Source organism: Hyperolius riggenbachi, chromosome 1 (assembly GCF_040937935.1).
Source record: "Hyperolius riggenbachi isolate aHypRig1 chromosome 1, aHypRig1.pri, whole genome shotgun sequence".
In the NCBI taxonomy this organism is placed as follows: domain Eukaryota; kingdom Metazoa; phylum Chordata; class Amphibia; order Anura; family Hyperoliidae; genus Hyperolius; species Hyperolius riggenbachi.
Genome location: NC_090646.1, coordinates 26,431,302 through 26,458,021, shown reverse-complemented (window position 1 = coordinate 26,458,021; position 26,720 = coordinate 26,431,302). Strand labels below are relative to the sequence as shown.

At 44.6% G+C, this 26,720-nt stretch overlaps 1 protein-coding gene across 1 annotated transcript in view; it reads left to right on the top strand.

The window, feature by feature from the left end:
* Positions 1 to 26,720, top strand: part of LOC137536750 (vomeronasal type-2 receptor 26-like) — a 91,844-nt gene that overhangs the window by 52,902 nt on the left and 12,222 nt on the right. The window contains exons 3-6 of the mRNA XM_068259229.1: positions 5,544 to 5,777; positions 12,626 to 12,746; positions 25,834 to 26,270; positions 26,355 to 26,603. Coding sequence (XP_068115330.1) covers positions 5,544 to 5,777; positions 12,626 to 12,746; positions 25,834 to 26,270; positions 26,355 to 26,603 — 1,041 coding nt within the window. The remainder of the gene's footprint in view (positions 1 to 5,543; positions 5,778 to 12,625; positions 12,747 to 25,833; positions 26,271 to 26,354; positions 26,604 to 26,720) is intronic.

Here is a 26,720-nt window from a genome sequence, read left to right as displayed (position 1 = left end):
GCACGCACGCGCAAACACACGCAGGAGCTAGCCTATGAACAGAGACAGAGTGAGTGTCCCTAGTACAGTAAGTAAGTAGTAACAGTCAGGAAGTACAACTAGAAGTTACAATAATAAGTAGTAATCACAAGGAAATAGAGTGTGTGTACACTACAGACAGTGAGTGCACGCACGCGCAAACACACGCAGGAGCTAGCCTATGAACAGTGACTGAGTGAGTGTCCCTAGTACAGTAAGTAAGTAGTAACAGTCAGGAAGTACAACTAGCAGTTACAATAATCAGTAGTAATCACAAGGAAATAGAGCGTGTGTACACTACAGACAGTGAGTGCACGCACGCGCAAACACACGCAGGAGCTAGCCTATGAACAGTGACTGAGTGAGTGTCCCTAGTACAGTAAGTAAGTAGTAGCAGTCAGGAAGTACAACTAGCAGTTACAATAATAAGTAGTAATCACAAGGAAATAGAGTGTGTGTACACTACAGACAGTGAGTGCACGCACGCGCAAACACGCGCAGGAGCTAGCCTATGAACAGAGACTGAGTGAGTGTCCCTAGTACAGTAAGTAAGTAGTAACAGTCAGGAAGTACAACTAGCAGTTACAATAATCAGTAGTAATCAGAAGGAAATAGAGTGTGTGTACACAGACAGTGAGTGCACGCACACGCAGGAGCTAGCCTATGAACAGTGACAGTGAGTGTCCTAGTACAGTTACAGTATATAACTACAATACAAAATACAATCAATCAGTAGTAAAGGACAGCAGAAATACTGGTATAGATGAGAAATAAACAGAGGACAGGAGAGAACAGCTGCCCACACAGGCAGGCCCTGAGGCCTAAAGCTGTAAGCCTGCAGCAGCTGTCTCTCTCTATGTAACACAAAAGCTACTAACTAAAATACAATGTCTATCTAACTAACAACAATATAGGTGTATATAGGAGGTGTATGTGAGCAAAAACGCTAGGTGATTGACCACAATAAAGCTCTTGCTAAGCCAAAGCACAAAGGAGCAGATCTCTCTCTGTGCAAAGTCAGGCAAGGACGGAAAAACGGAACATGGCAGCCGCTATTTATAGGGTAGGGGCTGGCCAGGGTCCCCCTCTGTGATTGGCTGCCGTCAGAGGGCCTGGGAGCCCTCTGATTGGCTCTAAGGACATCAATCTGGGCTATGACGCTATTCGAGCTCGGTATTCGAGCTCGAATAGCGCTGTTAGCTCGAATAGCTCGAATATTGAATGGGCTATTCGAGTTCACTCGAATAGCCCATTCGAATAGCTCCAGCTATTCGGAGCTCGAATACCGAGCTCGAATAGCTGAAAAAGAGCTCGAATATTCGAGCTACTCGAATATTCGAGCTCTGCTGAGCACCACTGGTTGTAGCAGTATTGGCTGTGAATCAGTGATTTCCACACCAAATAACTCCTGCGAAGAGTCAAATGCAGTGGATGTGGTGCTTGTAGTAGCGCTGGTGGCCGTGAGAGATGAGGTGTTCTGTGTTAAAAATGTCAAGCACGTCCTGACAATTTTGGGAAGTGATTGCCCGTGATTTCTTCTGAGCACTGTACTTTGGGCCAGGGCCGCACAAAATCACATCAACACGACCTCGCACAGACCTGCCAGTGCCAGGAGGCCTTCCTCTGGGTCTGCCTCTACCTCTTCCTCTACCTGGTTTGTCCATTTTGTCCATCTCGGGGGGATGCTAGGTATATGCAGTGAGGTGGGTTCACTGAACACAAAAGGTATGTAGATGCAGTGAGGTGGGTTAACTGAACCCAAAAGGTAGTTAGATGCAGTGAGGTGGGTTCACTGAACACAACAGCCAGGTATATGCAGTGAGGTGGGTTCACTGAACACAAAAGGTAGTTAGATGCAGTGAGGTGGGTTCACTGAACACAAAAGGTAGGTAGATGCAGTGAGGTGGGTTCACTGAACACAAAAGGTAGGTAGTTGCAGTGAGGTGGGTTCACTGAACACAAAAGGTAGTTAGATGCAGTGAGGTGGGTTCACTCAACACAAAATGTAGTTATATGCAGTGAGGTGGGTTCACTGAACACAAAAGGTAGGTATATGCAGTGAGGTGGGTTCACTGAACACAAAAGGTAGTTAGATGCAGTGAGGTGGGTTCACTGAACACAACAGCTAGGTATATGCAGTGAGGTGGGTTCACTGAACACAAAAGGTAGTTAGATGCAGTGAGGTGGGTTCACTGAACACAAAAGGTAGTTAGATGCAGTGAGGTGGGTTCACTCAACACAAAAAGTAGTTATATGCAGTGAGGTGGGTTCACTGAACACAAAAGGTAGTTAGATGCAGTGAGGTGGGTTCACTGAACACAAAAGGTAGGTAGATGCAGTGAGGTGGGTTCACTGAACACAAAAGGTAGGTAGATGCAGTGAGGTGGGTTCACTGAACACAAAAGGTAGTTATGTGCAGTGAGGTGGGTTCACTGAACACAAAAGGTAGTTAGATGCAGTGAGGTGAGTTCACTGAACACAAAAGGTAGTTGTATGCAGTGAGGTGGTTTCACTGAACACAGTTAATTTGAACCCCAGTCAACCAATGACCGACTGTAGCAAGTTTGAAGCCTCTGCCATTAACAGTGTAAGAATGGCAGCAGTTTAAAAATTTGTCTGGATATCCCGGATACTGGGGTCGAATATCCGATTTGGGTCGGATACCAGAATGGTCAAATCCGGATATCCGATCTGGATATACACACACAGAATACACACACACATCTGATTTTATAGATAGATAGATAGATAGATAGATAGATAGATAGATAGATAGATAACGATGCAAAATTCGTGCCCATCACTAACTGGAAGCACTTTTCTTAGTGTTTGTGCTTTGTAAAGCACTTGCTAACGTAAATGCCTTGTTTGATCCCACTTGAGGGATGTGATTTTTTAAAAATCACCTATAACATTACATTATCAAGAGCTTCACAAATCACAAATGCTTTGAAAAGTGCTGCTAGTGGGTCCCAGACCTGTTGTTTGGACAGGCCTCTTGCATGATTTATGGGCAGTTCTTATAATATATAACCCGGTTGTCGCTCAGTTGGGCGCAGGGTGGGTCGAAAGATGACTCCCCCTGCTAATGCTGAAACTTAAGGGTAATGTTAAAAACAATTCCAGCTCTGCTTTGTAGCAACTTGTGGGAGAAATGTTATTCGGGGTCCGGCTATTGCAGGTACCCACAATACAGGGATTTATGAGAAATCCCCTTGCGCTGCCACAGCCGTAATAACATAACTTCGGATCAGGCGGGAAAATGACCTGATCTGATGGAAAGCACAAGATTCAAAAACCATCTATGTCTAAGGAAAGGAAGCTCTGTGAGTATATTTAACCATTTAATGACACCCTAACGTATTAAGACGTCATGCTTTACCCTATTAACAGTAACATGACGTTTTAATACGTCGTGCATTCCCGCCGCTGCTACCGCCGTGTGCGCGCCGCTACCGCCGCCAATTCCGCCGGGATCCTGTGCTGAGTGATTGGGGAAGAGGACCGAACAGTCCTCTACCCAATCGCAGTGCCTGGAGTGAATGGACGTGACCGCGAACAGCGGCTACGTCCATTCACAAAAACAGGAAATTGTTACTGTTCAATAAAGTGTAAAAAAAAAAAGTGATCACTTCCTATAACGACGTGTTCACTAGCGCCATCTTGTGGCCAAAAAATATATTACACATACAAAATACAGACATACACAATTACATACACATCATTAATAAAATTACACTTGCAACCCTCCCACCCAAAAAAAAAAAAAAAACTTGTAAAACAATTCAGCTTAAAATAAATAAATAAATAGTTTCCTTATGGACTCAGCTTTTTTTAATCTATATTTTATGGGGGAAAATTAATTTTAATTTATTACATTGGGGCTGGTAATTATGGCCAGAACAAAAAAAAAAAACAGAAAAATAACACCTATATTTCAAAATAATATATTGTCGCCATACATTGTGATAGGGACATCATTTAAATGGTTTAATAATCGGGACAACTGGGTAAATAATATGTGCTTGTTTTATCCACAGGAGAATGTTTAATTTTAAAACTATAATGGCTAAAACCTGAGAAATAATGATTTTTTTCTTTTTTTTTGTTTTTTTCTCATTAAAACACATTTAGAATAAAAATATTCTTAGCAAAATGTACTACTCACAGAAAGCCTAATTGGTGGCGAAAAAAACGAGGTATAGATCATTTTCTTGTGATAAGTAGTAATAAAGTTATTAGGGAATAAAAGGGAGGAGCACTGACAAGTGAAAATTGCTCTGGTCCGTTAGAGTAAAAACCCTTGGGGGTGAACTGGTTAAATGCTGTAGTGTAGCTGCTGCAGCCAAGGCACCAAAACAGCCTGTAAAAAATTAAACAAAATAATATCAGCGCAATCTGTGATCGCTTGTGTGAAGCCCTTGTTTACTTTCTATTTTCTGGAAAAGATATGACATAAATAAAGTAATTAACCACTTTGGTACTAGTAGCCTCTGCCCCCTTAAAGACCAGACGCTGCGGGTACAGTAAAATGGTGCTTCCCGATGAATCACCGCAAAAAAAAGCCGATCACGCCGATCTGTCCCAGCCGCAGGCTCCACTCTCTGCCGTCTCTATGATGGCAGAGCGCTGTGAGCCGGTCAGGAGCCGCTTTCATTGGCTCCTGACCCTGTCACTCCATGTAAGCCAATGGGATTGGCTTACAGTGATGACAGAGCCAGGAGCCAATGAAAACAGCTCCTGCCTGGCTCACAATGCTCTGCCGTCATAGAGACGGCAGGGCAAGCAAATTGCGGTGGAGACAGAGCGGCGTGATCGTCGGTAAACGGCGGGTACATGCTGTCAATGTGACGTAGAGTTTACATCCAGTCAGGGGCGCAGCACCACCTGCTGGACGTAGATTCGTACTGCGTCGGTCCAAGATCGGTTAAAGGGAATGTCCAAGCAAAATTAAAAAATTAGTTTCACTTACCTGGGGCTTCTACCAGCCCCATGCAGCCACCCTGTGCCCTTATTGTCACTCACTGCTTCTCCAGTCCCCCACTGGCAGCTTGCCGACCTCGGAGGTCGGCGGGACGCATTGCGTACATTTTTACGCATTCCCGCTAGTGCAGGAACATCAACACATACATTTTTACGCGTTGCTGGTTCAATGCGTGAAAATGTACGCATTAAACCAGTAATGCGTAAAAATGTATGTGTTGATGTTCCTGCACTAGCGGGAATGCGTAAAAATGTACCCAATGCGTCCCGCCGACCTCCGAGGTCGGCAAGCTGCCAGTGGGGGACTGGAGCAGCAGTGAGTGACTACGAGGGCACAGGATGGCTGCATGGGGCTGGTAGAAGCCCCAGGTAAGTGAAACTCATTTTTTAATTTTTCTTGAACCTTCCCTTTAAGATAAAATGCAATAACTTATGATAAGATTTCGGAGCATCTGGATCATTGTTTTTGATTGGCTGGTTGGAGCCGCTCACCATTTGTTGCAATCTGCTCATTTATATTACTGCTGGCTACTTATTGACAGCTGAAATATTTTGTAAGAAGAGTGGACTACATAGATGAGACTGGAGAAAGGATTTCCTTCGATGAGACCAGATATCTCCGGAGCAAGCCGATGCTGTCACTGAACAACTGGGTGCATGCGCCCATACACGAGAGTAAGAAATCAGAGGGCAACTACATCTATGTGAATGAATCTCTACCGGAGGAGGAATGGCTTCATATCAATGATAAGACACTTGTGTGGAGAACCAGCAGAGTAAGTATAGTTCATACCAGAAAATTATTGTTGAAATACATATCCTTGGCTGCTCGGATACCCCTTTTCAAAATCCGGGTTGACCCGGATCCGGATACCCAGATATTCGGGTCCAGACCGGATATCCGGATCCGAACTGGTGGGTATCCGAATAGAATCGGGTATCCGACCCTACTATCCGGGGTATCTGGGCAAATTCGGATATTGAGGTAGAAAACCCGGAAGTAGCCCTTTAAACTGCTTTAAAAACGTTTTTGAGGGTATATGAGGAATGTAGCATCATTATTTTTTAAAGGGAAACAATAATTGATGATGTGGGGACTTAAAATCCCCCAAAAAACAAAAAAAAAATGGTTGTCAATCAACATCAGGCCTAGATTCCAGACAGCGCTCGTGCAGTCCACATTAGGCTTGATTCACTAACCGGCGCTAAACCGGTTAGTGTGCCTTATAACTTAGTGGGCACAAACTACAGCGCTAACCTTATCTGAGGTTAGTGTGCCTTATCGGAGTTAGTGTGCCTTATCTGAGGTTAGTGTGCCTTATCTGAGGTTAGTGTGCCTTATCTGAGGTTAGTGTGCCTTATCTGCAGTGTGCGATGTAGCTTTGTGCATCTTTTAGTGTGCACAAAGCTATTTAGTGTGCACAAAGCTACTTAAGGGGCACTAAGTTCAGATAAGGCACACTAACACAGATAAGGCACACTAACCTCAGATAAGGTGCACTAACCGGCTTAGCTCCGGAAAACTCTTTTTTACTCCGGCGCTAACACTTAGCGCCGGTTAGTGAATCAAGCCCCTTGTGTCCAAAGTCCAATGTGCAAAGTGCCACGTGCAAACACATGCAAAGTGCCATATGCAAACACGTGCAAAGTGCCATGTGCAAAGTGCCAAGTTTGCACGTGGCACTTTGCACTTTGCACGTGTTTGCACGTGGCACTTTGCACGTGGCACTTAGCACGTGTTTGCACTTGGCACTTTGCACATGTTTGCATGTGGCACTTTGCACTTTGCACATGGTACTTGGCACTTTGCACGTGGCACTTTGCACTTTGCACGTATTTGCATGTGGCACTTTGCACTTTGCACTTTGCACGTGGCACTTTGTATTTTGCACGTGGCACTTTGCACTTTGCACTTGTTTGCACTTCTTTGCACGTTGTACTTTGCACGTGTTTGCACGTGGCACTTTGCACGTGTTTGTACGTGGCACTTTGCACGTGTTTGCACTTGTTTGCACATGGCACTTTGCATGTGTTTGCAAGTGGCACTTTTAACTTTGCACTTGGCACTTTGCACATGTTTGCACTTGTTTGCACATAGCACTTTGCACGTGTTTGCAAGTGGCACTTTTAACTTTTCACTTGGCACTTTGCACTTTGCACGTGTTTTCATGTGACAGGCAGCAGCTGGCCAGGTGTGTGCACAGCACAAACACATAGCAGCTGCAGCAGCACTGCAGCAAACACTCTAAATGTCACACTATGCCATCAATCAAGCTAATAAATGATTTAACTATAGTGTAGTGATAGTGAAGGGGTTAATCACTGAACAGCTTATAACTGTGTACAGCCCTTGGCCCAGCAGCACTGCAGCACAGTCTCGGTCACACTATGAGACATCAATCAAGCTAATTAAGGATTTAACTATAGAGTAGTGATAGGGGTTAATCAATGAACAGCTTTAGGTTTATAACTGTGTACGGCCCTTTGTAGGGCACCAGCACTGGAGCATGTCTCTCAGTGAGCATTCAGCAAGCCAGAACGATCTGTCTCATCATGGCAGCCCTCCTTATTATACAGGGGGGCTGGCCAGGCTTCCCTTCTGTGATTGGGTGCCAGGGGTTAGGCTGGGAGGCCTCTGATTGGCTCAATGAGGTCAGGTGGTGCCGGCCAGGGTTCCCCTCTGTGATTGGTTGCTAGGGCTTCTGCTGTGAGCCCTCTGATTGGCTCCAGGACGTCATCACCTTAGTTACAGTATTTCGGATCCGGATATCCAAGGATATCCGCGGATATCCGGATTATGCGCCCAACTATCCGCAGATAGCTATCCGGATTTTCCCAGCTATCTGGAATCCAGAATCCGATCTGGATAGGCCTAAAAAAGTTCAGATATCCGGGTTACCCGGATATCCGGAATCCGGATGAGCATCCCTGTGCAAAACTATCTCCACCCTCCCCCCAACATTTTTCCTGTCTTGTGGCCTCACAACCAGTGATGACAGCAGATAAACACTGAACAGTAGCTATTCACCAACTCACAATAAATGCAAACATTATGGGCTCTATGCTTTTCCTTAGTTCATTCTTTGACCCTTCACCCTGAAGTCAGGTGGGACAGGATGGCAAATCTGACCCGATCACCACCCAGACCCCCATCAAGACACAATTCCATTGAACCTTCTCACTGTGCCTATAGTTAGTACAGGAATAGGAGCTGCTGATGCAGATACAGGGACAGTGTTACATAGGCTGTATTGTGATATTGTGCTGTGTAGCTACTTTCTAGGTGCAAAGCTACTAATAATGCAACAGCCTGGGACCACCAATAGTCCCTTTTAGGATTCTTCCTGACCACATAGACTGTAATTATATTGTGCTGTGAAGCTGCTTCCTAGGTGCACTGCTACTTGCAGTGCACTAGCTAGGGACTCCCCAATATCACTTTGAGGACCCATCCAGACCACAAAAAGTCATTTTGTGTACTAATATTGACCCTGCTGTATGCTACACTGATATTTTGCTGTTGCATTATGGTGCGGTGTGTGCAGGGATGGATCTGGGGGGGGGGGGGGGGCAGACGGGTCTCTTGCCCCAGGCGCAGTTTGTTGAATTCTTAAAAAGGCAGCACAATTTGGATGGGGAATGGCAGTTTAGGCGCCAAAACCTGATCTTTAGGTGAAAAAAACTGACCTTTAGGCGACAAAACTGGATGGGGAATGGCAGTTTAGGCACCAAAACCTGACCTTTAGGCGCCAAAACCTGACCTTGCCCCAGGCGCTACTTGGTCTAGATCCGTCCCTAGGTGTGTGTTAGCAACACAAAACCTGTATACAGTTATACAGTGTAGTGTGCGGCTGGCTGTGTCACTGGTCTAGCCCGTTACCATGTCACAACTATGTAGTGAGCATGTGCAGATTGCTCCCGGCCGCAGTGCCTGCACAGTACTCAGTAGTCAGTGACTCTCCCAACTAGGAAGTAGCTTTGGAGAGTCTGTACAGAGGAACGGAGGGTGCCGGAGGAGAATGAGGGGAGCGATGGGCATGAGGAGAGCCCACTACACATGCCTGCTCCCCCTGTTTTGAAATTTTCTTTTGGATTAAGGTATCTTTAATGCAGCCTCAGTGCTGCATATGTATGTATGCGTCACCGGTGAGTTAGGCACTGGAAAACCTAATGTCGGCTCTCTCTGCTGCCACAAAACTTCCCAGTGGCATTAAATACTATTCCCCTTCCGAGTTGTTGCAACTCGGCGGGTGATGCAATTTAAGGATATGCCACGGGAAGCATAACATTGCTGCTATGGGGTGCCTGGTTTTGGTGCACGGCAGTAAGCTCCGTGCACCAAAACCACCTTTTTTGTCACATTCCCACCTTCCCCTACCCTTTTTAGGACCTTATAGGCATTCCTTTTCCAGTTAATTTTATCTCTAACCTTTCTATTTATCCATAGCAGCCTTTTTTTAAAATTCCTATATATTTCTATATGGGATATATGTACTACAATATTCATTGAGAATCAAGTTCGCTCTTTCCCTTCAGTGTCCTCCCCTTGTAGTATATTTTCCCGGTCCACCAAACTTAGTGCCTGCCTGAGTTGATTGAAATTTGCTTTTCTAAAATGTATAGTTTTCGTTTTTTTCCCTTCTCTGTGACCTACCAATCTCCAGATCAAAAGTTTTCATGTTGTGACTGCTATTACCCAAATGTTTTTGAATGTGCAAATTTGATACATTATCTGGTCTATTTGAAATGATCAAATCCAGTAGCACATTCCCCCAGTTGGTTCCCTCAGTTGGTTTTATCTAATAACTGTCCTGTAGTCTTGCAAGAAATCTGCCACTTTTACCAGAATGAGTAACTCCAATAACCCAATCAATGTCTGGATAGTTAAAATCACCCATACCTATGGCCTCACTTTTACTCACCGCTTTTTCAATCAGCTGATACATTGAAATATAATAAAATATTTTTGATTGGTGTTTGGTTTTGAGTAGAGATGTCGCGAACCTCCGATTTTCAGTTCGTGAACCTTCGCGGAAGGTTCGGTTTGCAGAAAAGTTTGCGAACCGCAATAGACTTCAATGGGAATCCGAACTTTGAAAAATAGAAACAATTATGCTGGCCACAAAAGTGATGGAAAAGATGTTTCAAGGGGTCTAACACCTGGAGGGGGGCATGGCGGAGTGGGATACATGCCCAAAGTCCCGGGGAAAAATCTGGATGTGACGCAAAGCAGCGTTTTAAGGGCAGAAATCACATTGAATGCTAAATTGCAGGCCTAAAGTGCTTTAAAACATCTTGCATGTGTATACATCAATCAGGGAGTGTAATTAGAGTTCTGCTTCACACTGACACACCAAACTCACTGTGTAACGCACCGCAAACAGCTGTTTGCATAGTGACGGCCGTGCTGGACTGATGCGCAACATGGCCAGAGTGCAGGCCCTGGCGAGTTTAAAGCCCATATGGTCGCCAGGCTGTGGTAGCTCAATGATAGAACAACAGTGACTGTCCAGCTGATCAAATTTGGTCTGTCCACAATGAAGCAACGACCTTATTATCTTCTTGCATGTAGCTAGGCATAGGTAGGTGCCCCAGTATAGGTAGGTAGGCATAGGTAGGAGTCCCAGTATAGGTAGGTAGGCATAGGTAGGTGCCTCAGTAGTTAGCTAGGCATAGGTAGGAGTCCCAGTATAGGTAGGTAGGCATAGGTAGGAGTCCCAGTATAGGTAGGTAGGCATAGGTAGGAGTCCCAGTATAGGTAGGTAGGCATAGGTAGGTGCCTCAGTAGTTAGCTAGGCATAGGTAGGAGTCCCAGTATAGGTAGGTAGGCATAGGTAGGTGTCCCAGTAGTTAGCTAGGCATAGGTAGGAGTCCCAGTATAGGTAGGTAGGCATAGGTAGGTGTCCCAGTAGTTAGCTAGGCATAGGTAGGAGTCCCAGTATACGTAGGTAAGCATAGGTAGGAGAACCAGTATAGTTAGGTAGGCATAGGTAGGTGTCCTAGTAGTTAGCTAGGCATAGGTAGGAGTCCCAGTATATGTAGGTAGGCATAGGTAGGAGACCCAGTATTGGTAGGTAGGCATAGGTAGGTGCCCCAGTAGTTAGCTAGGCATAGGTAGAAGTCCCAGTATAGGTAGGTAGGCATAGGTAGGTGTCCCAGTAGTTAGCTAGGCATAGGTAGGAGACCCAGTATTGGTAGGTAGGCATAGGTAGGCGTCCCAGTAGTTAGCTAGACATAGGTAGTAGTCCCAGTATAGGTAGGTAGGCATAGGTAGAAGTCCCAGTATAGGTAGATAGGCATAGGTAGGTGCCTCAGTAGTTAGCTAGACATAGGTAGGAGTCCCAGTATAGGTAGGTAGGCATAGGTAGGTGTCCCAGTAGTTAGCTAGGCATAGGTAGGAGTCCCAGTATAGGTAGGTAGGCATAGGTAGGTGTCCCAGTAGTTAGCTAGGCATAGGTAGGAGTCCCAGTATAGGTAGGTAAGCATAGGTAGGAGAACCAGTATAGTTAGGTAGGCATAGGTAGGTGTCCTAGTAGTTAGCTAGGCATAGGTAGGAGTCCCAGTATATGTAGGTAGGCATAGGTAGGAGACCCAGTATTGGTAGGTAGGCATAGGTAGGTGCCCCAGTAGTTAGCTAGGCATAGATAGAAGTCCCAGTATAGGTAGGTAGGCATAGGTAGGTGTCCCGGTAGTTAGCTAGGCATAGGTAGGAGACCCAATATAGGTAGGTAGGCATAGGTAGGTGCCTCAGTAGTTAGCTAGACATTGGTAGGAGACCCAGTAGTTAGCAAGGCAAAGGTAGGAGACCCTGTATAGGTAGGTAGGCATAGGTAGGTCCCCTAGTATAGGTAGGTAGGTAGGTAGGTGTCCCCGTAGTTAGGTAGGCATAGGTAGGTGTCCCAGTATAGATAGTTAGGCAGGGCCTGGCTGGCACAGTAATAACAATTACCAAGGTCCAGCTGCAACAGATAGGGCTGTATAATGTCAGTGAGCAACACACACACAAAAAAACACATCTGGAAAACATTAGCTCTCAAAAGAGCTGTTGAGGGGTGCTATTTTAGCAATAACAATCAGCCAGGAGCAAGCCAAGAGCCTAACTAATCTTTCCCTAGGAGAGCAAGTCTGCAGCATCTGTCCCAAGTCTGTCTCTAGCAGGCACACGAGTGAGTGTAATGGCCCGGCAAGCCTGCCTTATATAAGGGGGGGTGGGGCTCCAGGGCTTAGTGTAGCCTGATTGGCTACAATGTGCCTGCTGACTGTGATGCAGAGGGTCAAAGTTGACCCTCATAGTGCATTATGGTGTGAATCGAACTTCCGCAAAAGTTTGCCTGGTGCAGGCGAACGCGAACCACCAAAATTCACCTGAAACCGTTCGCCGGCGAACCGTTCGCTACATCTCTAGTTTTGAAAAAGAACTCACACTGGGTCAAGCTGGAGCAAAGAAGGTGTTTAGCTAGTGGCTGTAGGATAGAGTTATCAAAGCCAGTGCAAGAAAACTTTCCACTTTTGCACCAGTTTTGCTCTAATTTTATTTGCTCCTGGTTTAATAAACCTGTTTCATTGTGCTTCTGTACCGACCATGTCTGTAATGAGCACAAATTATGTCTTCTCCCTGATTCAGGTGCCATTTTCTCGCTGCAATGAGAGATGTCCTTCTGGATATGGAAAAATCCCAAAGGAAGGAATCCACCTCTGCTGCTATGGCTGTGCTCCGTGCCCTGAGGGAGAATTCTCTAATACAGGTTATCTTGCGCTACTGAGATAATAGTTTATACTCCAACCCATTAATGAATTTCTCCTCTTACTAGTCATTGGCTCATCTCCTGTTATTTGTTACACTACATTTTACTTTCACTGTTATGAATGAACATGGCTCATGATTCAAGTCAAGTGCATTCATTCCCAGGCACATTGATTGACTCAGGGAACACATGCTTCCCTTCACCAATCGCCGATGTACAAGTCCCGCTGTGAACAACATATCAGTACCTCCTAATTGTGCTAGAGTGACTCAAATTGGAACATATACTGTATATACATCCAGTTTGAGTTTACTGGTTAATATTCTGCACTTGGCCTTGTATTTAAAGTGGATCCGAGATGAACTTTTACTCCTTGCATAATTGTGTTCCTTACATATAGTTTATAGGGCATTCCTCAAGCCAAATACTTGTTTTGTTTTGTTTTAATACCCTAATTTCCTATAAACTAAACAAACCACACCCACAGCTTCTCCAGAGTGCCTTGGTGCTTGCAAGGGATTGTGGGATTTCAGTCTGGGCAGGTGAAAAAGGTGTTACTAGCTATAGATTTCAGAGGCAGAGTTTTCACAATCTGAGAGCTGCAGTGCAGATACAGATCAGTTGCCTGTGTAATGGAGGAGATAAGAGTGGAGTTTTCACAGAATATGCAGATTAGCATGCCTAGATACAGATAAGCTTGCCTGTGTGTGTAATTGTGTAATAGTGACAAGCAGAAAACATGTCTGCTCCCATTGTATCACAGGAAAACATTACTGTTGAAGCTGTTTGAAGATAGATTTGCTGTGTAAACTATCTAAACTTTAGATAAGATATATAGACAAGTCACTTGTAATATTTAGTTTTTTATCTCGGATCCGCATTAAGAAAAAAAGAAAAAATATCAATCATGCTACTAATACTATAAATGGGAAAGTTTGGATGTTTGTTACTCGATCACGCAAACATGGCTGAACGGATTTGAAAGAAATTTGGCACACACATAGTACATTACCTGGAATAACATATAGGATACTTTTTATTCCCATAACCAAAAAGTGGGCGGAGACAAATACAAATTTCCCTGGGAAAATGTAAACTGCAGCCATTCTTACACTGTTAATGGCCGGGTTCTCAAACTTTGCACAGTTGGTCTCTGGGTGACTGGGATTAATATTCTGAAAAGTGGATGGAGCCTATATAAGCCAATTAAAATTCACCTATTGTTTTTCAAGAAGAGTATTTACATTGCTGCCATTCTTGCACTGTTAATGGCACAAGCAACAAAACTGGTACAGTTGATGATTGGGTGACTAGGGTTCAATTTGAGAAGGGGGTGGAGCCACAAACAGACAATTAAATTTATTTGATTCCAATGCAAATTATTGATGCCAAACACCGCAAAGCTCACAGACTTGGTAATTGTGTAATTGATTAATTGTGCGTTAGGGCTAGGAAAGTGGGCACAGCCAACACCAGCCAAATACATAAGCAGGCAATGCCGTGTCATAAGTGGGTGGAGACAAATACAAATTTTACTGGGAAAATGTAAATAGCAGCCATTCTTACACTGTTAATGGTAGGGTTCTCAAACTTTGCACAGTTGGTTACTGGGTGACTGGGATTAATATTCAGAAAAGTGGGTGGAGCTTAAAAAAGCTAATCAAAATTTTAATTGACAAAAGGGGGTGGAGGCACAAACAACCAATCTGATTTGTTTCATTTTAATGCAAGTTATTGATGCCAAAGACCGCAAAGTTCACAATCTTGGTCATTGAGTAATTGATTAATTGTGTGTTAGGTTTAGGAAAAGTGAGCACAGCCAACACCAGCCAAATACATAACCGGGCAATGCCGGGTCATCAGTGGGTGGAGACAAATACAAATTTCACTGGGAAAATGTAAACTGCAGCCATTTTTGCATAATTGGTCACTGGGTGACTGGGATTAATAATCATAAAAGTGGGTGGGGCCTACAAAAGCCAATCAAAATTCACCTATTGATTTTCAAGGGGATTATGTAATTGCTGAAATTTTTGAACTGTTAATGGCATAAGCCTCAAACCTGGTACAGTTGGTCATTGGGTGACTGCCGGGGTTCAAATTCAGAAAAAGTGGTGGAGCCACAAACAGCCATCAGATTTGTTTCATTTCAATGCAAATTATTGATGCAAAAGACCGCAAAGCTCACAAACGTGGTCAACCACCTATTGATTTTCAAGGGGAATATTTAATTGCTGCCATTCTTGCACTGGTAATGGCACACGCCTCTTGCACTGTTAATCATCTGTACCTGGTACAGTTGGCAATTGGGTGATTAGGCTAAAATTCAGAAAAGGGGTGGATCCACAGCCAATCAGATTTACTTTATTTCAATGCAAATTATTGATGCCAAAGACTGCAAAGCTCACAAACTTTGTCATTAAGTAATTGAGTAATTGTGTGTTAGGGTTAGGAAACGTGGGCGGAGTCAACGCTGGCCAAATACATACCCAGGCAACGCCGGGGCATCCAGCTAGTATTATAAATGGAAAGTTTGAATGTTTGAATGTTTGGATGTTTGTTACTCGATTACGCAAAAACTGCTGCTCAGATTTGAATGAAATTTGGCACACACATAGTACATTACCTGGAATAAAGTATAGGATACTTTTTATTCCCATAACCAAAAAGTTGGCGGAGACAAATACAAATTTCACTGAGAAAATGTAAACTGCAGCCATTCTTACACTGGTAATGGTTGGTCTCTGGGTGACTGGGATTAGTATTGAGAAAAGTGGGTGGAGCCTTCGAAAGCCAATCAAAATTCACCTTTTCATTTTCAAGAGGAATATTTAATTGCTGCCATTCTTGTACTGGTAATGGCACAAGCCTCAAACCTGGTACAGTTGGTCATTGGGTGACTGGGATTCAAATTCAGAAAAGGGGTGGAGCCACAGCCAATCAGATTTGTTTCATTTTAATGCAAATCATTGATGCCAAAGACCGCAAAGCTCACAAACTTAATCATTGAGTAATTTTGTGTTAGGGTTAGAAAAAGTGGGTGGAGCCAACACCAGCCAAATACATACTCAGGCAACACCAGGTCAGCAGCTACTGGAGAATAAATAAGTACATCCCAAGGGATAAACAACACATCCCTCCTTGTCCAATCTTACTAATATTATAAACTAGCTGGACGCCCAGCGTTGCCCGGGTATGTATTTGGCTAGTGTTGGCTCTGCCCACTTTTCCTAACCCTAACACACAATTACTTAATGACCAAGTATGTGAGCTTTCCGGTCTTTGGCATCAATAATTTGCAATGAAATAAAATTAATCTGATTGGATGTGGCTCCACCCCTTTTCTGAATTTGAGCCCCAATCACCCAATGGCCACCTGTACCAGGTACAGGTGATTATCAGTGCAAGAATGGCAGCAATGAAATATTCCCCTTAAAAATCAATAGGTGGATATTGATTGGCTTTTATAGACTCCACCCACTTTTCTGAATATTAATCCCAGTCACCCAGCAACCAACTGTGCAAAGTTTGAGAACCCTACCATTAAAAGTGTAAGAATTGCTGCAGTTACATTTTCTCTGTGAAATTTGCACTTGTCAGTGTAAGAATGGCTGCAGTTTACATTTGTGCAATGAAATTTGTATTTTTCTCCACCCACTTATTTCCAAACATTGTTCAGGTATCTATTTGGCTGGTGTTGGCTCTGCCTACTATTTCTAACCCTAACACACAATTACTCAATAACCAAGTTTGTGAGCTTTGCAGTCTTTGGCATCAATAATTTGCATTGAGATTAAACAAATCTGATTGGCTGTTTGTGGCGCCACCCCTTTGTCTGAATTTGAACCCCAGTCACCCAATGAATTGTGTGTTAGGGTTAGAAAAACATGGGCACAGCCAACACCAGCCAAATAAATACCCAAGCTATGCCGGGTCATCAGCAGGCAGAAACAAATACAAATTTCACTGCAAAATGTAAACTTCAGCCATTCCTACACTGTTAATGGTAGGGTTCTCACACTTTGCACAGTTGGTCACTGGGTGACTGAGATTAATCTTAAGAAAAGTGGGTGGAGCCTACAAAACCTGATCAAAATTCACCTATTGATTTTCAAGGGGACTATTTAATTCAAGGGGAATATTTCATTGCTGCCATTCTTGCACTGTTAATGGCACAAGCCTCAAACCTTATACAGTTGGTAATTTAATGCCTAGGGTTCAATTTCAAAAAATAGGTGGAGCCACAAACAGCCAGTAAGATCAGTTTCATTTCAATGCAAATTATTGATGCCAAAGACCGCAACGCTCACAAACTTGGTCAATGAGCAATTGAATAATTGTGTGTTAGTGTTAGAGAAAGTGTGTACAGCCAACACCAGCCAAATACATAACCGGGGAATGCTGGGTCATCAGTTGGCAGAGACAAATACAAATTTCTCTGGGAAAATTCTTACACTGCTAGTGGTAGGGTTCTCAATCTTTGCACAGTTGGTCACTGGGTGACTGGGATTAATATTCAGAAAAGTCTGTGGAGCCTACAAAAGCTAATGAAATTTCACCTGTTGATTTTCAAGGGGAATATTTCATTGCTGCCATTATTGCACTGTTAATGGCACAAGCCTTAAGCCTGGTACAGTTGGTCATTGGGTGACTGGGGTTCAGATTCAGAAAATGGGGTGAAACCACAAACAGCCAATAAGATTTGTTTCATTTCAATGCAAATTATTGATGCCAAAGACCGCAAAGCTCACAAACTAGGTTATTAACCTATTTTGGTTCCTGGACGTAGAAACTACGTCCAGGAACCATGCGCGCTACCGCGCACTCCCGTGGCCGATCGCGCGCGTGCACGCACACTCCCGGCCGCGGATTCGGTAGCCAAGGAATCAATGTATCGGGCTATGGTGCCCGATCACTGATTCCTCTCCCCCGCTGAAAAAGCGACAGCTTCTCTCAGAAGCTGCGCCTTTTCTGGCCGTTCCCTCCCCGATGAGTCACTCTAAGCGTGAGTTACGCTTAGAGTAATGTCATGTAACAAACTCATGGCCGCCATCTTGTGGCCAAAAAGTAAAACTACAACTAAAATTAAAAAAAAGTTAAACATAACACACAGGGGCGCTTTTTGCCACAGGCAGTACAAGCAGCTGCCTGCAGCGCTGTGCCAATCAAAAGGCGCATCTGCGGCCGCCTGTCCCTACCATGTCATTTTTTTTGTCCCGTATCCGTGTTGGCAGCAGCAGCCAGCTTCTTTCTGTGCTACACGTGCGTGTAGCGACACTTCCGTCTCCCCTCCGCCCCCTGGCGCCAGCCGGCCAATTGGCAGAATGGAAAGCTCTGCTCCAAGCCTCAGCACTTGTTAAGCAGCCACAGACGCAGTGTTTACTGCGAGTAGCCACGCCCCCTAACCCCGCCCACCGCCAGTCAAGCATGAAGTTATGCCGATCTGGATGCTGATGACCCCCTGAAGGTGGCCAGTCTATGATCCCCTTCATCCTCCCTGAAGGGGCATCAGAGCAGAGAGAGATGTGAGCAGGCAGATGGCTCAGCTGCAGGCTGTGCTCGGAGGGCAAAAGAGTGAGAGAGCCAGCTACTAGCTACCAATCAGCAGGACGGATGGAGTGCAGGGAGGAGCACAGAAGCTGGACGGCTGACATGTGAGTAGAAGGGCAGGACTGTCAGCGACACTGTGTGTGAGGCAGCCCCCCTCCCCCTTGCCCATCTAGTGACAGGAGCAAAGACACAGGCACTTCAGAAGGTAATCTGCCTTATTAACATAAGGTGCCTTGCATTTGTAACAGGGCTGAAAAGTTCCTGTGTCTGAGTGCCCTGTGATTGCCCTGCTGGAATCCATCCCCCTCCCCCCCCTCCCAGTGCTTCATCATGTTTCCTGTGTGCTCTCTGTCAAACAAGCCCACCTGTGGTGAGACACATCTGTCTCTCCCACATTCACTCTGACTCTTCTCCATTTCTTCCTCCTTTCCACCTATTTTCTTCACCACTCTCCTTTTCATGTACCTCCTCTCTTTGGTGACACTCTACTAGAGATGGCCCGAACCATTCACCGGGCGAATCTCTCTGGGCCTTCTACTACTTCCGGGTCGCAATGACCCGGAGTAGTACGCCTGCGCTGCCCGGCGGATCACGTCCTAGTCTAGATCGCACTCCTGTTGCCAGGCACTCTCTGCACATGAGCGTGACGTCAATCATGACGTCACCCACATGCGCAGAAAGTGCCCGGCAACAGGAGCGCGATCTAGGACGTGATCCGCCGGAAGCGCAGGCGTACTACTCCTGGTCATTGCGACCCGGAAGTAGTAGAAGGCCCACAGATTTTGAGATGTTCGCCGGCGAACGGTTCGGGAACCGTTCGCAACATCTCTACACTCTACCACTTTTCTGGTCTGTCTCTGTTATCTGCTACTGTGTCTCTCTCTCAGGGGTGCCTGGTCCACCGGCTACACCGACCAAGCGGTTGACTGAGGTGCTGTCAGTTTGTGTCACCTGAGGTGCAGCCAGATTGTGTGACCCCCATGGTGAACTGGCTTGCAGTGTCTAATAGACGCTGTGCCAAATCGCCGGCCGAATCCCGCAGCTCACCTCAGCCTGCAGAGTCTTCCGGCAGGCAGAGCAGGGCTACAGGAAGATGGTGTCCAAAGCCCTGCACTGGAGACTATTTGTGTCTCCAGTACAGGGCTTCGGGCGCATCTTCCTGTAGCCCAGCTCTGCCTCTGTTAGCGCAGGACTTTCACAGCAGCTGGCTGCAGGGAGATGAGTCGATGAGCTGTGTGCTGGGAGAGGTGTCTTCTGCAGGCTTTTTTTTTTTTACAGCTGCATTATTTTTTTTGCGAACGCTGCCCATATTATGATTGTTTTCTAGTGAAACATTGCAGCATTACGATTATTTTCTAGTAAAACATTGCTGCATTACGATTATTTTCTGGTGAAACATTGCTGCGTTACGATTATTTTCTAGTGAAACATTGCTACATTACAATTATTTTCTTGTGAAACGCTGCCCACATTACGATTATTTTATACTGAAACATTGCTGCATGTCGATTATTTTCTGGTGAAACATTAAAACATTACGATTTTTTTTATGGCGAAACATTGCTGCATAACGATTATTTTATGGTGAAACATTGCTGCGTTATGATTATTTTCTGGTGAAACGCTGCAAACATTACGATTATTTTCTGGTAAAAATTGCTGCATTACGTTTTTTTTGTGGTAAAACATTGCTGCATTACGATTATTTTCTGGTGAAACATTGCTGCATTACAGGTTTTTTTGCCTGGAGTGACAAAATGGCTAGAGCCGCCCCTGATAACACACAATTACATTATTATAAAACTATACTTTACATCCCACCCTCCCAAAAATACCCAAATAAAATGTTTAATATAAAAAAAAAACATTACAATAAAAAAAAAACATGTAAATATTTACCTAAGGGTTTAAACTTTTTAAATATCAATGTAAAGATGAAATATTTCTATATTTTTTTTTTTATTTTAAACTTGTTAATAGTGATGGATGCAAAACGGAAAAAAATGCACCTTTATTTCCAAATAAAATATTGTCGCCATACATTGTTATAGGGACATAATTTTAACGGTGTAATAACCGGGACATATGGGCAAATACAAAACGTGAGTTTTAATTATGGAGGCATGTATTATTTTAAAACTATAATGGCTGAAAACTGAGAAATAATGATTTTTTCAGTTTTTTTCTTATTCTTCCTGTTAAAATGCATTTACAGTAAAGTGGCTCTTAGCAAAATGTACCCCCCAAAGAAAGCCTAATTGGTGGCGGAAAAAACAAGATATAGATCAGTTCATTGTGATAAGTAGTGATAAAGTTATAGGCTAATGAATGGTAGGTGAACATTTCTCAAGTGAAAACGACGGAACCTGAATGGGTTAAGTAACTGGGTAATTGTGTGATAGGGTTTAATAAAAGTGGGCACAGCCAAAACCAGCCCAATACACACCTAGGCAATGCCAGGCCATAAGCTAGTGGTGTATAAAAGGAAGAGGGCCCTTAGTAAACACAAAAATACCATCCTTTAGTTTTGCTAAAAAGTTAAATAGTTTCTTGACGAAAAGCAAGCAGCTGATAATCCTCAAGCAGTGGCTTGGCATGTACACAAATATGTCCCAACAATTTTAACAAATAGTGCAACAGCACCAGTACATTTTGGGCTTCCACCAGCCCCTATTCAAGCACAAAATATACATCATTTGTATAAATTTCAAAGAGGAACATAAGAATAACTCCAAGAGAGGGGCAAGAAAACACCTGAGTGATGAAGGTAAAGGAGTGTGCAAGAAACAAAAAGACCAATCCCAGTTTGCGAAAGAAGGGTGTAGGACAAGAAACAAGATAAAGCCCTGAAAGGTTGTTTTCACAGATGTAAAAAGTTATCACAGATAATAAATAGATATTAGCCTAGAGGGAAGAATCAAATCATACAAAAACACAGCCGTATAACATGGCAAAAAAAAATTACAGATCATACATACAAATTTGCATGGAAGACTGTACAACAACATACAGTAGTGGTACACAAATGTGTGAATAAAGACACAGTATATGTCCAACCAGGGCCGGATTTGTGTTTTTTTCTGCCCAAGGCCTCTATGACCATCCGTCCCCCAACCAACCCTCCCCACATACACGCACTTTCACTGGTCCCGGAAATCAATGTATTCAAGACACACAATTTGCATTATATGTCCTTGTCTCTCTTCTCTCATCTGCTTCAGTTCTAAGCCCCCGGTCAGTCTCTCATCAGGCAATGGGCACACTGTTTTTATTTATTCTTCTTTAGGGAGGCAACTCTCTCTGCGCCTACACCCTGGAGATTCTCTGATCTATCTGACAGCCATGGCAGCGCTGAGTCCCATATGACGGGATGCAACAAAACTTTCCTCCCTCTCCACAGCTCTGACAGATTGGAGCTGGGTGGAGGGGAGGGGGGGGGGGGGGGGGGTCAGACTCAAAGAGCAGCTGGCATGGATTGCTCCGGTCACAGACTGTAAGCTGTCCCCATTGGCTGCCCCTTCGTCCCAGACCCAGTTGTCTGTAGCCACCTGCCGTGATCATGTGCAGTCAGTGGAGGAAGCAGGGCCGGATCTAGGAGAGTGTTCGCACTTGCTGCTGTGGTTCACATATTTGCCACTTTAACTACTGGAGTGTGCCAGCCTGCTGCTCGCCCCTTTCTTCCTGGTGCCCTAGGCCATGGGGTGTCATTTGGGTGCTGTTGAGGGTGGTTGCTATGTGCTTTAGGGGGACAGGGGGAGTGTGGGTGCTGACGGCAGTCACAGTGTCAGGGATTGCTATGCTATAGCAAGCCCTGGAGGAGCATCTTTGAAAGTACTGCCTGGGCTCCCCATTGGTCCCTTAACATACCTCAGGGAGGATTCCCATTGGTCTGTTAAAAGACCAATGCAGAGCCCTAGAGGCACTTTCAAAGTTGCTTTGCTGGGTCTTGCCACATTTAGTATAGCAAGTGCAGGTGGCTGGCGATGTGCATCTTGTACCTTTGTACTGTGTATCTTTGACCCTAGAACATGCATAATGCAACATGAAGCATGCACTGCATCTGTATATTTAAAGTAAAACTGAAGAAAGGACAAAACAAATCTGATACTTACCTATGGAGAGGGAAGGCTCTGGATCCTACTGTGCCATCCCTGTCCTTGCTCAGTCTCCTTACTTCAGTTCTGTTCCCCTTCCCCATTCCCAGTTCCACTTATCAAATAAGCCTTATGGAACCTTTAGAAGCCTTCAGGAGCACCCATGCCCCTGGGTGCCATACTGTACAGTATGGAGTCACCCATCTTCGGGAACATTTGTGGACTTCTGAGCTCCCAAAGCCTTCCAAGGGCTTACGGAGGTAACGTAACTTTGCCGGGGGGACAATAAAACCAAGAGGGGTCAGAGAAGGCTCTGATGGATCTCAAGCATTCCCCTCTTCTTAGGTAAGTATCAGCATTTTTATTGCTACAGATTTGCTTTAAAAGAAACCAGAGATGGTGTAATACCAAGATTTTTTATTTACCCGGGGCTTCCTCCGGACCCATAAGCACATCTGAGTCCCTCATTGTCCTCCCATGGTCCTCTGTTCACTGGTAATCAGCCACGGTAACTGGCTCAGGTGCATCAGTCGGATCTTCTGCGCATGCACATTCCGTGCATAAAACTAACTTCACCAGGATGCTACAATATATATTCATATGCACCTCCTTCAGCACCTCCTCCATCTTACCTTAATCAACGGTTCTTAATTTGGGAGATAAGCTCAGAGTGTGTTTTTCTTGTTTTTTGTAATCTTTGTGGCAAGGGTTAAATCCAGTTCTCTCTCTGTGTAACCACTGGCAGTGTTGACTCAGTTCCTGCTGTTGTGTATGGCCTGTATGGTGTATATTGTAGCACCCCTGTGAGGGTAGTTTGATGCATCTGCCCCAGGAGAGGAGAATTAGGATATGTATATAGAAGAGTTAATGTTGTAATGCAGTTAAGATAGGCAATGATAGAATATCAGTAGCATCTATATATATAATAGAGTAAGTGCCTCAACCTTCAAACAAGAAGAATAAGTAGCGCCCTGCCCCCAGGGCCGGTCCAAGCAAGAAGAAGGGGCTGGTCCAAGCAAGAAGAAGAAGTAGTGTCATATCAAACCAAGGGTAAAGAGGGATCATTTGCATATTCAGTAGCAGTGCATTGTGGGTAACCACAAATGTTCACTTATAGCTGAATTATTGCAGATTTCCTTCAGTTTTAAGAAGGAAAATTACACCAAGCTTTGCTTTTTTTAGTAGGAGGGCTTTTTTGTCTCTTTTATCCCCCTATATACATTCCGAGTGGTTTGGGTCACCCTGAGCTGCTTGGTTACTCTGTTGTACTGGTCCAAGCCCTATCTCATACAGCCATATCAATCCTTGCTATGTACTGATGAGGACCAAAAGTCTGAACTAGGCTGTCACATGTGGGTTTGGTATGACTATGTAAAATTTAAAGCTATAGGGCTTGATTCACAAAGCGGTGCAAACTGTTTAGCACGTGGAGTGCAGTTTGTGGACTTTTGTGCGTGCAAAGTGCCGTGATTCGCTCTATTGCGGTCTTTTTTGTGTGCGATTTGTGCAATCACAGACTTTTGCGCTCGCAAAAGACTGTGATCGCGCAAATGGCGGCACTTTGCGCGCGCAAAAGTCTGCGAACGGCACTTCACGTGCTAACTGTTTAGCTTAACAGTTTGCACCTCTTTGTGAATCAGGCCCATAGACTTGCTTGACTTACCAAGGGTGAAAAGGAATAATTTGCATATTTAGTAGCGGTGCATTGTGGGTAACCACAAATGTTCACTTATAGCTGAATTATTGCAGATTTGCTTCTGTTTTAAGAAGGCAAATTACACCAAGCTTTGCTTTTTTTTGTAGGAGGGCTTTTTGGTCTCTTTTATCCTCCTATACATTCCAAATGGTTTGGGTCACTCTGAGCTGCTTGGTTACTCTGTTGTACTGGCCCAAGCCCTATATCACATAGCCGTATCAATCCCTGTTATGTACTTATGAGGACTGAAAGTCTGAAATAGGCTGTCACATGTGTATTTGAAATGATGGTGTAAAATGAAAAGCTATAGGGCCTGATTCACAAAGCAGTGCAAACGGTTTAGCATGGGTGTGCTAAACAGTTAGCACCAGAAGCACCACAATCCGCTTGATCACGGTCTTTTGCGGTCTTTTGAGTCGCACAATTGCGGAGTTTTACGCACGTGCAAAAGTCCGCGAACCGCACTTCACGTGCTAACTGTTTAGTACACCCGTGCTAAACAGTTTGCACCTCTTTGTGAATCAGGCCCATAGGCTTGCTTGACTTACCAAGGGTGAAGTAGCAGTGCATTGTGGGTAACCACAAATGTTCACTTATAGCTGAATTATTGCAGATTTGCTTCTGTTTTAAGAAGCCAAATTACACCAAGCTTTGATTTTTTGAGTAGAAGGTCTTTTTAGTCCCTTTTATCCCCCTATACATTCCGAGTGGTTTGGGTCGCCCTGAGCTGCTTGGTTACTCTGTTGTACTGGTCCAAGCCCTATCTCACACAGCCTTATCAATCCTTGCCATGTACAGATGAGGACCAAAAGTCTGAAACAGGCTGTCTACATGTGGGTTTGATATGGCTGTGTAAAACTTAAAGCTACAGGATTGCTATACAACAGTGGTTCTGGATGCTTGCTTGAGTTACTAAGGGTTAAAAAGAATAATTGGCATATTTAGTAACAGTGCATTGTGGGTAACCACAAATTTTCACTTATAGCTGAATTATTGCAGATTTCCTTCTGTTTTAAAAAGGCAAACTACACCAATACAGTGGGTGGCATTGCAGGAAGTGACGACAGTGGAACGCACGATGGAACACGGAAGAGGTGAGTCATCCCCGCCCGCTGCCTCTTACTAATAGTGGTGGCTGCTACTGTGCTTAAGCAGGAGGGGGAGCGCACATGGGGGACCCAGGTCCCAGGTGAGGGGGGGAGTTACTGCTGAGCATAAGCTGGAGGTAGAGCACACATGGGGGACCCAGGTGAGGGGGGGTTCCTGCTGAGCTTAAGCAGGAGGGGGAGCGCACATGGGGGACCCAGGTGAGGGAGGGGGGGGGGGGGGTCCTGCTGAGCTTAAGCTGGAGGTAGAGCACACATGGGGGATCCAGGTGAGGGTGGCTTCCTGCTGAGCTTAAGCTGGAGGGGGAGCACACATGAGGGACCCAGTTGAGGGGGGGTCCGACCCCCCTCCCCGCCGCTGTGCCCAATACCCCCTTCCTGCCCTCTACCCCCTTATGCGGCGTATGCTACGCCGCGGGTCGGCTAGTTACCAATATTATTACTACTATCACATCCATCCAATGCCCAAATTACTATGCACCTTTTTTTTTAATGCACGCCAAAGGGTTCAATAAAAACAAGAATATTCAATGTGTCATTTTGTGAAAAACATTATTTGGAAGGTAGATATACATTTTTGTCTAGTCCGTTAATGTTTTTACTGGACCATTAACATTGTCATATTCTGTTTTTGGCTGTAGAAAGTGAGAAGTGCCAGAAATGTCCTGATGATCAGCAGCCCAACAAGGAAAAGTCAAAGTGTCTTCCCAAAACTTACGAGTTTCTGTCTTATGAAGAAGATTTCATAGCATTTATTTTCTCGGCAATGGCTGTCATATGCTCTGGCCTTACGTTGTGTATAATAAAGCTGTTTATAGCCCATTGGGACTCTTCAGTGGTGAAAGCCAATAACCGGACTGTGAGCTTCATTCTCCTGACCTCCATCCTGCTGAGCTTCCTCTGTGTCTTCTTGTTCCTCGGACGTCCTGTGGACATAACCTGCGTGCTGAGACAGGTGTTATATGGAATATGTTTCTCCATTGCTCTGTCTTCTGTACTGGCCAAGACCATTCAACTCTGCATTACTTTCAAAGCTACCAAACCCAACACTTTCTGGAGAAATTGGGCTGGAAACAAAGTATCTAATGTTGTAGTTATTTTTTGTTTCTCTGTCCAAATTTCGAACTTTATTGTATGGATGTCAACATTTCCTCCATATCAGGAGTTTGACATGTTCTCTTATCCTGGGAAGATCATCATTCAGTGTAATGAGGGATCAGTGATTGGCTTCTACTCTGTGTTGGGTTATCTGGGGTTTCTGGCTGCTGTGAGTTTTGTCCTGGCTTTCATGGTGAGGACATTACCGGACAGCTTTAATGAGGCCAAGTACATCACGTTCAGCATGCTGGTGTTCTGCAGTGTCTGGATTGCCATGATCCCGGCCTATCTGAGCACCAGAGGGAAATACATGGTGGCTGTGCAGATACTTGCTATATTGATCTCAAGTGCAGGAATGTTAGGATGCATATTTTTACCCAAATGTTATATTATGCTCAAAAACATAAATTCCAATAGGAGGACAGTTTTA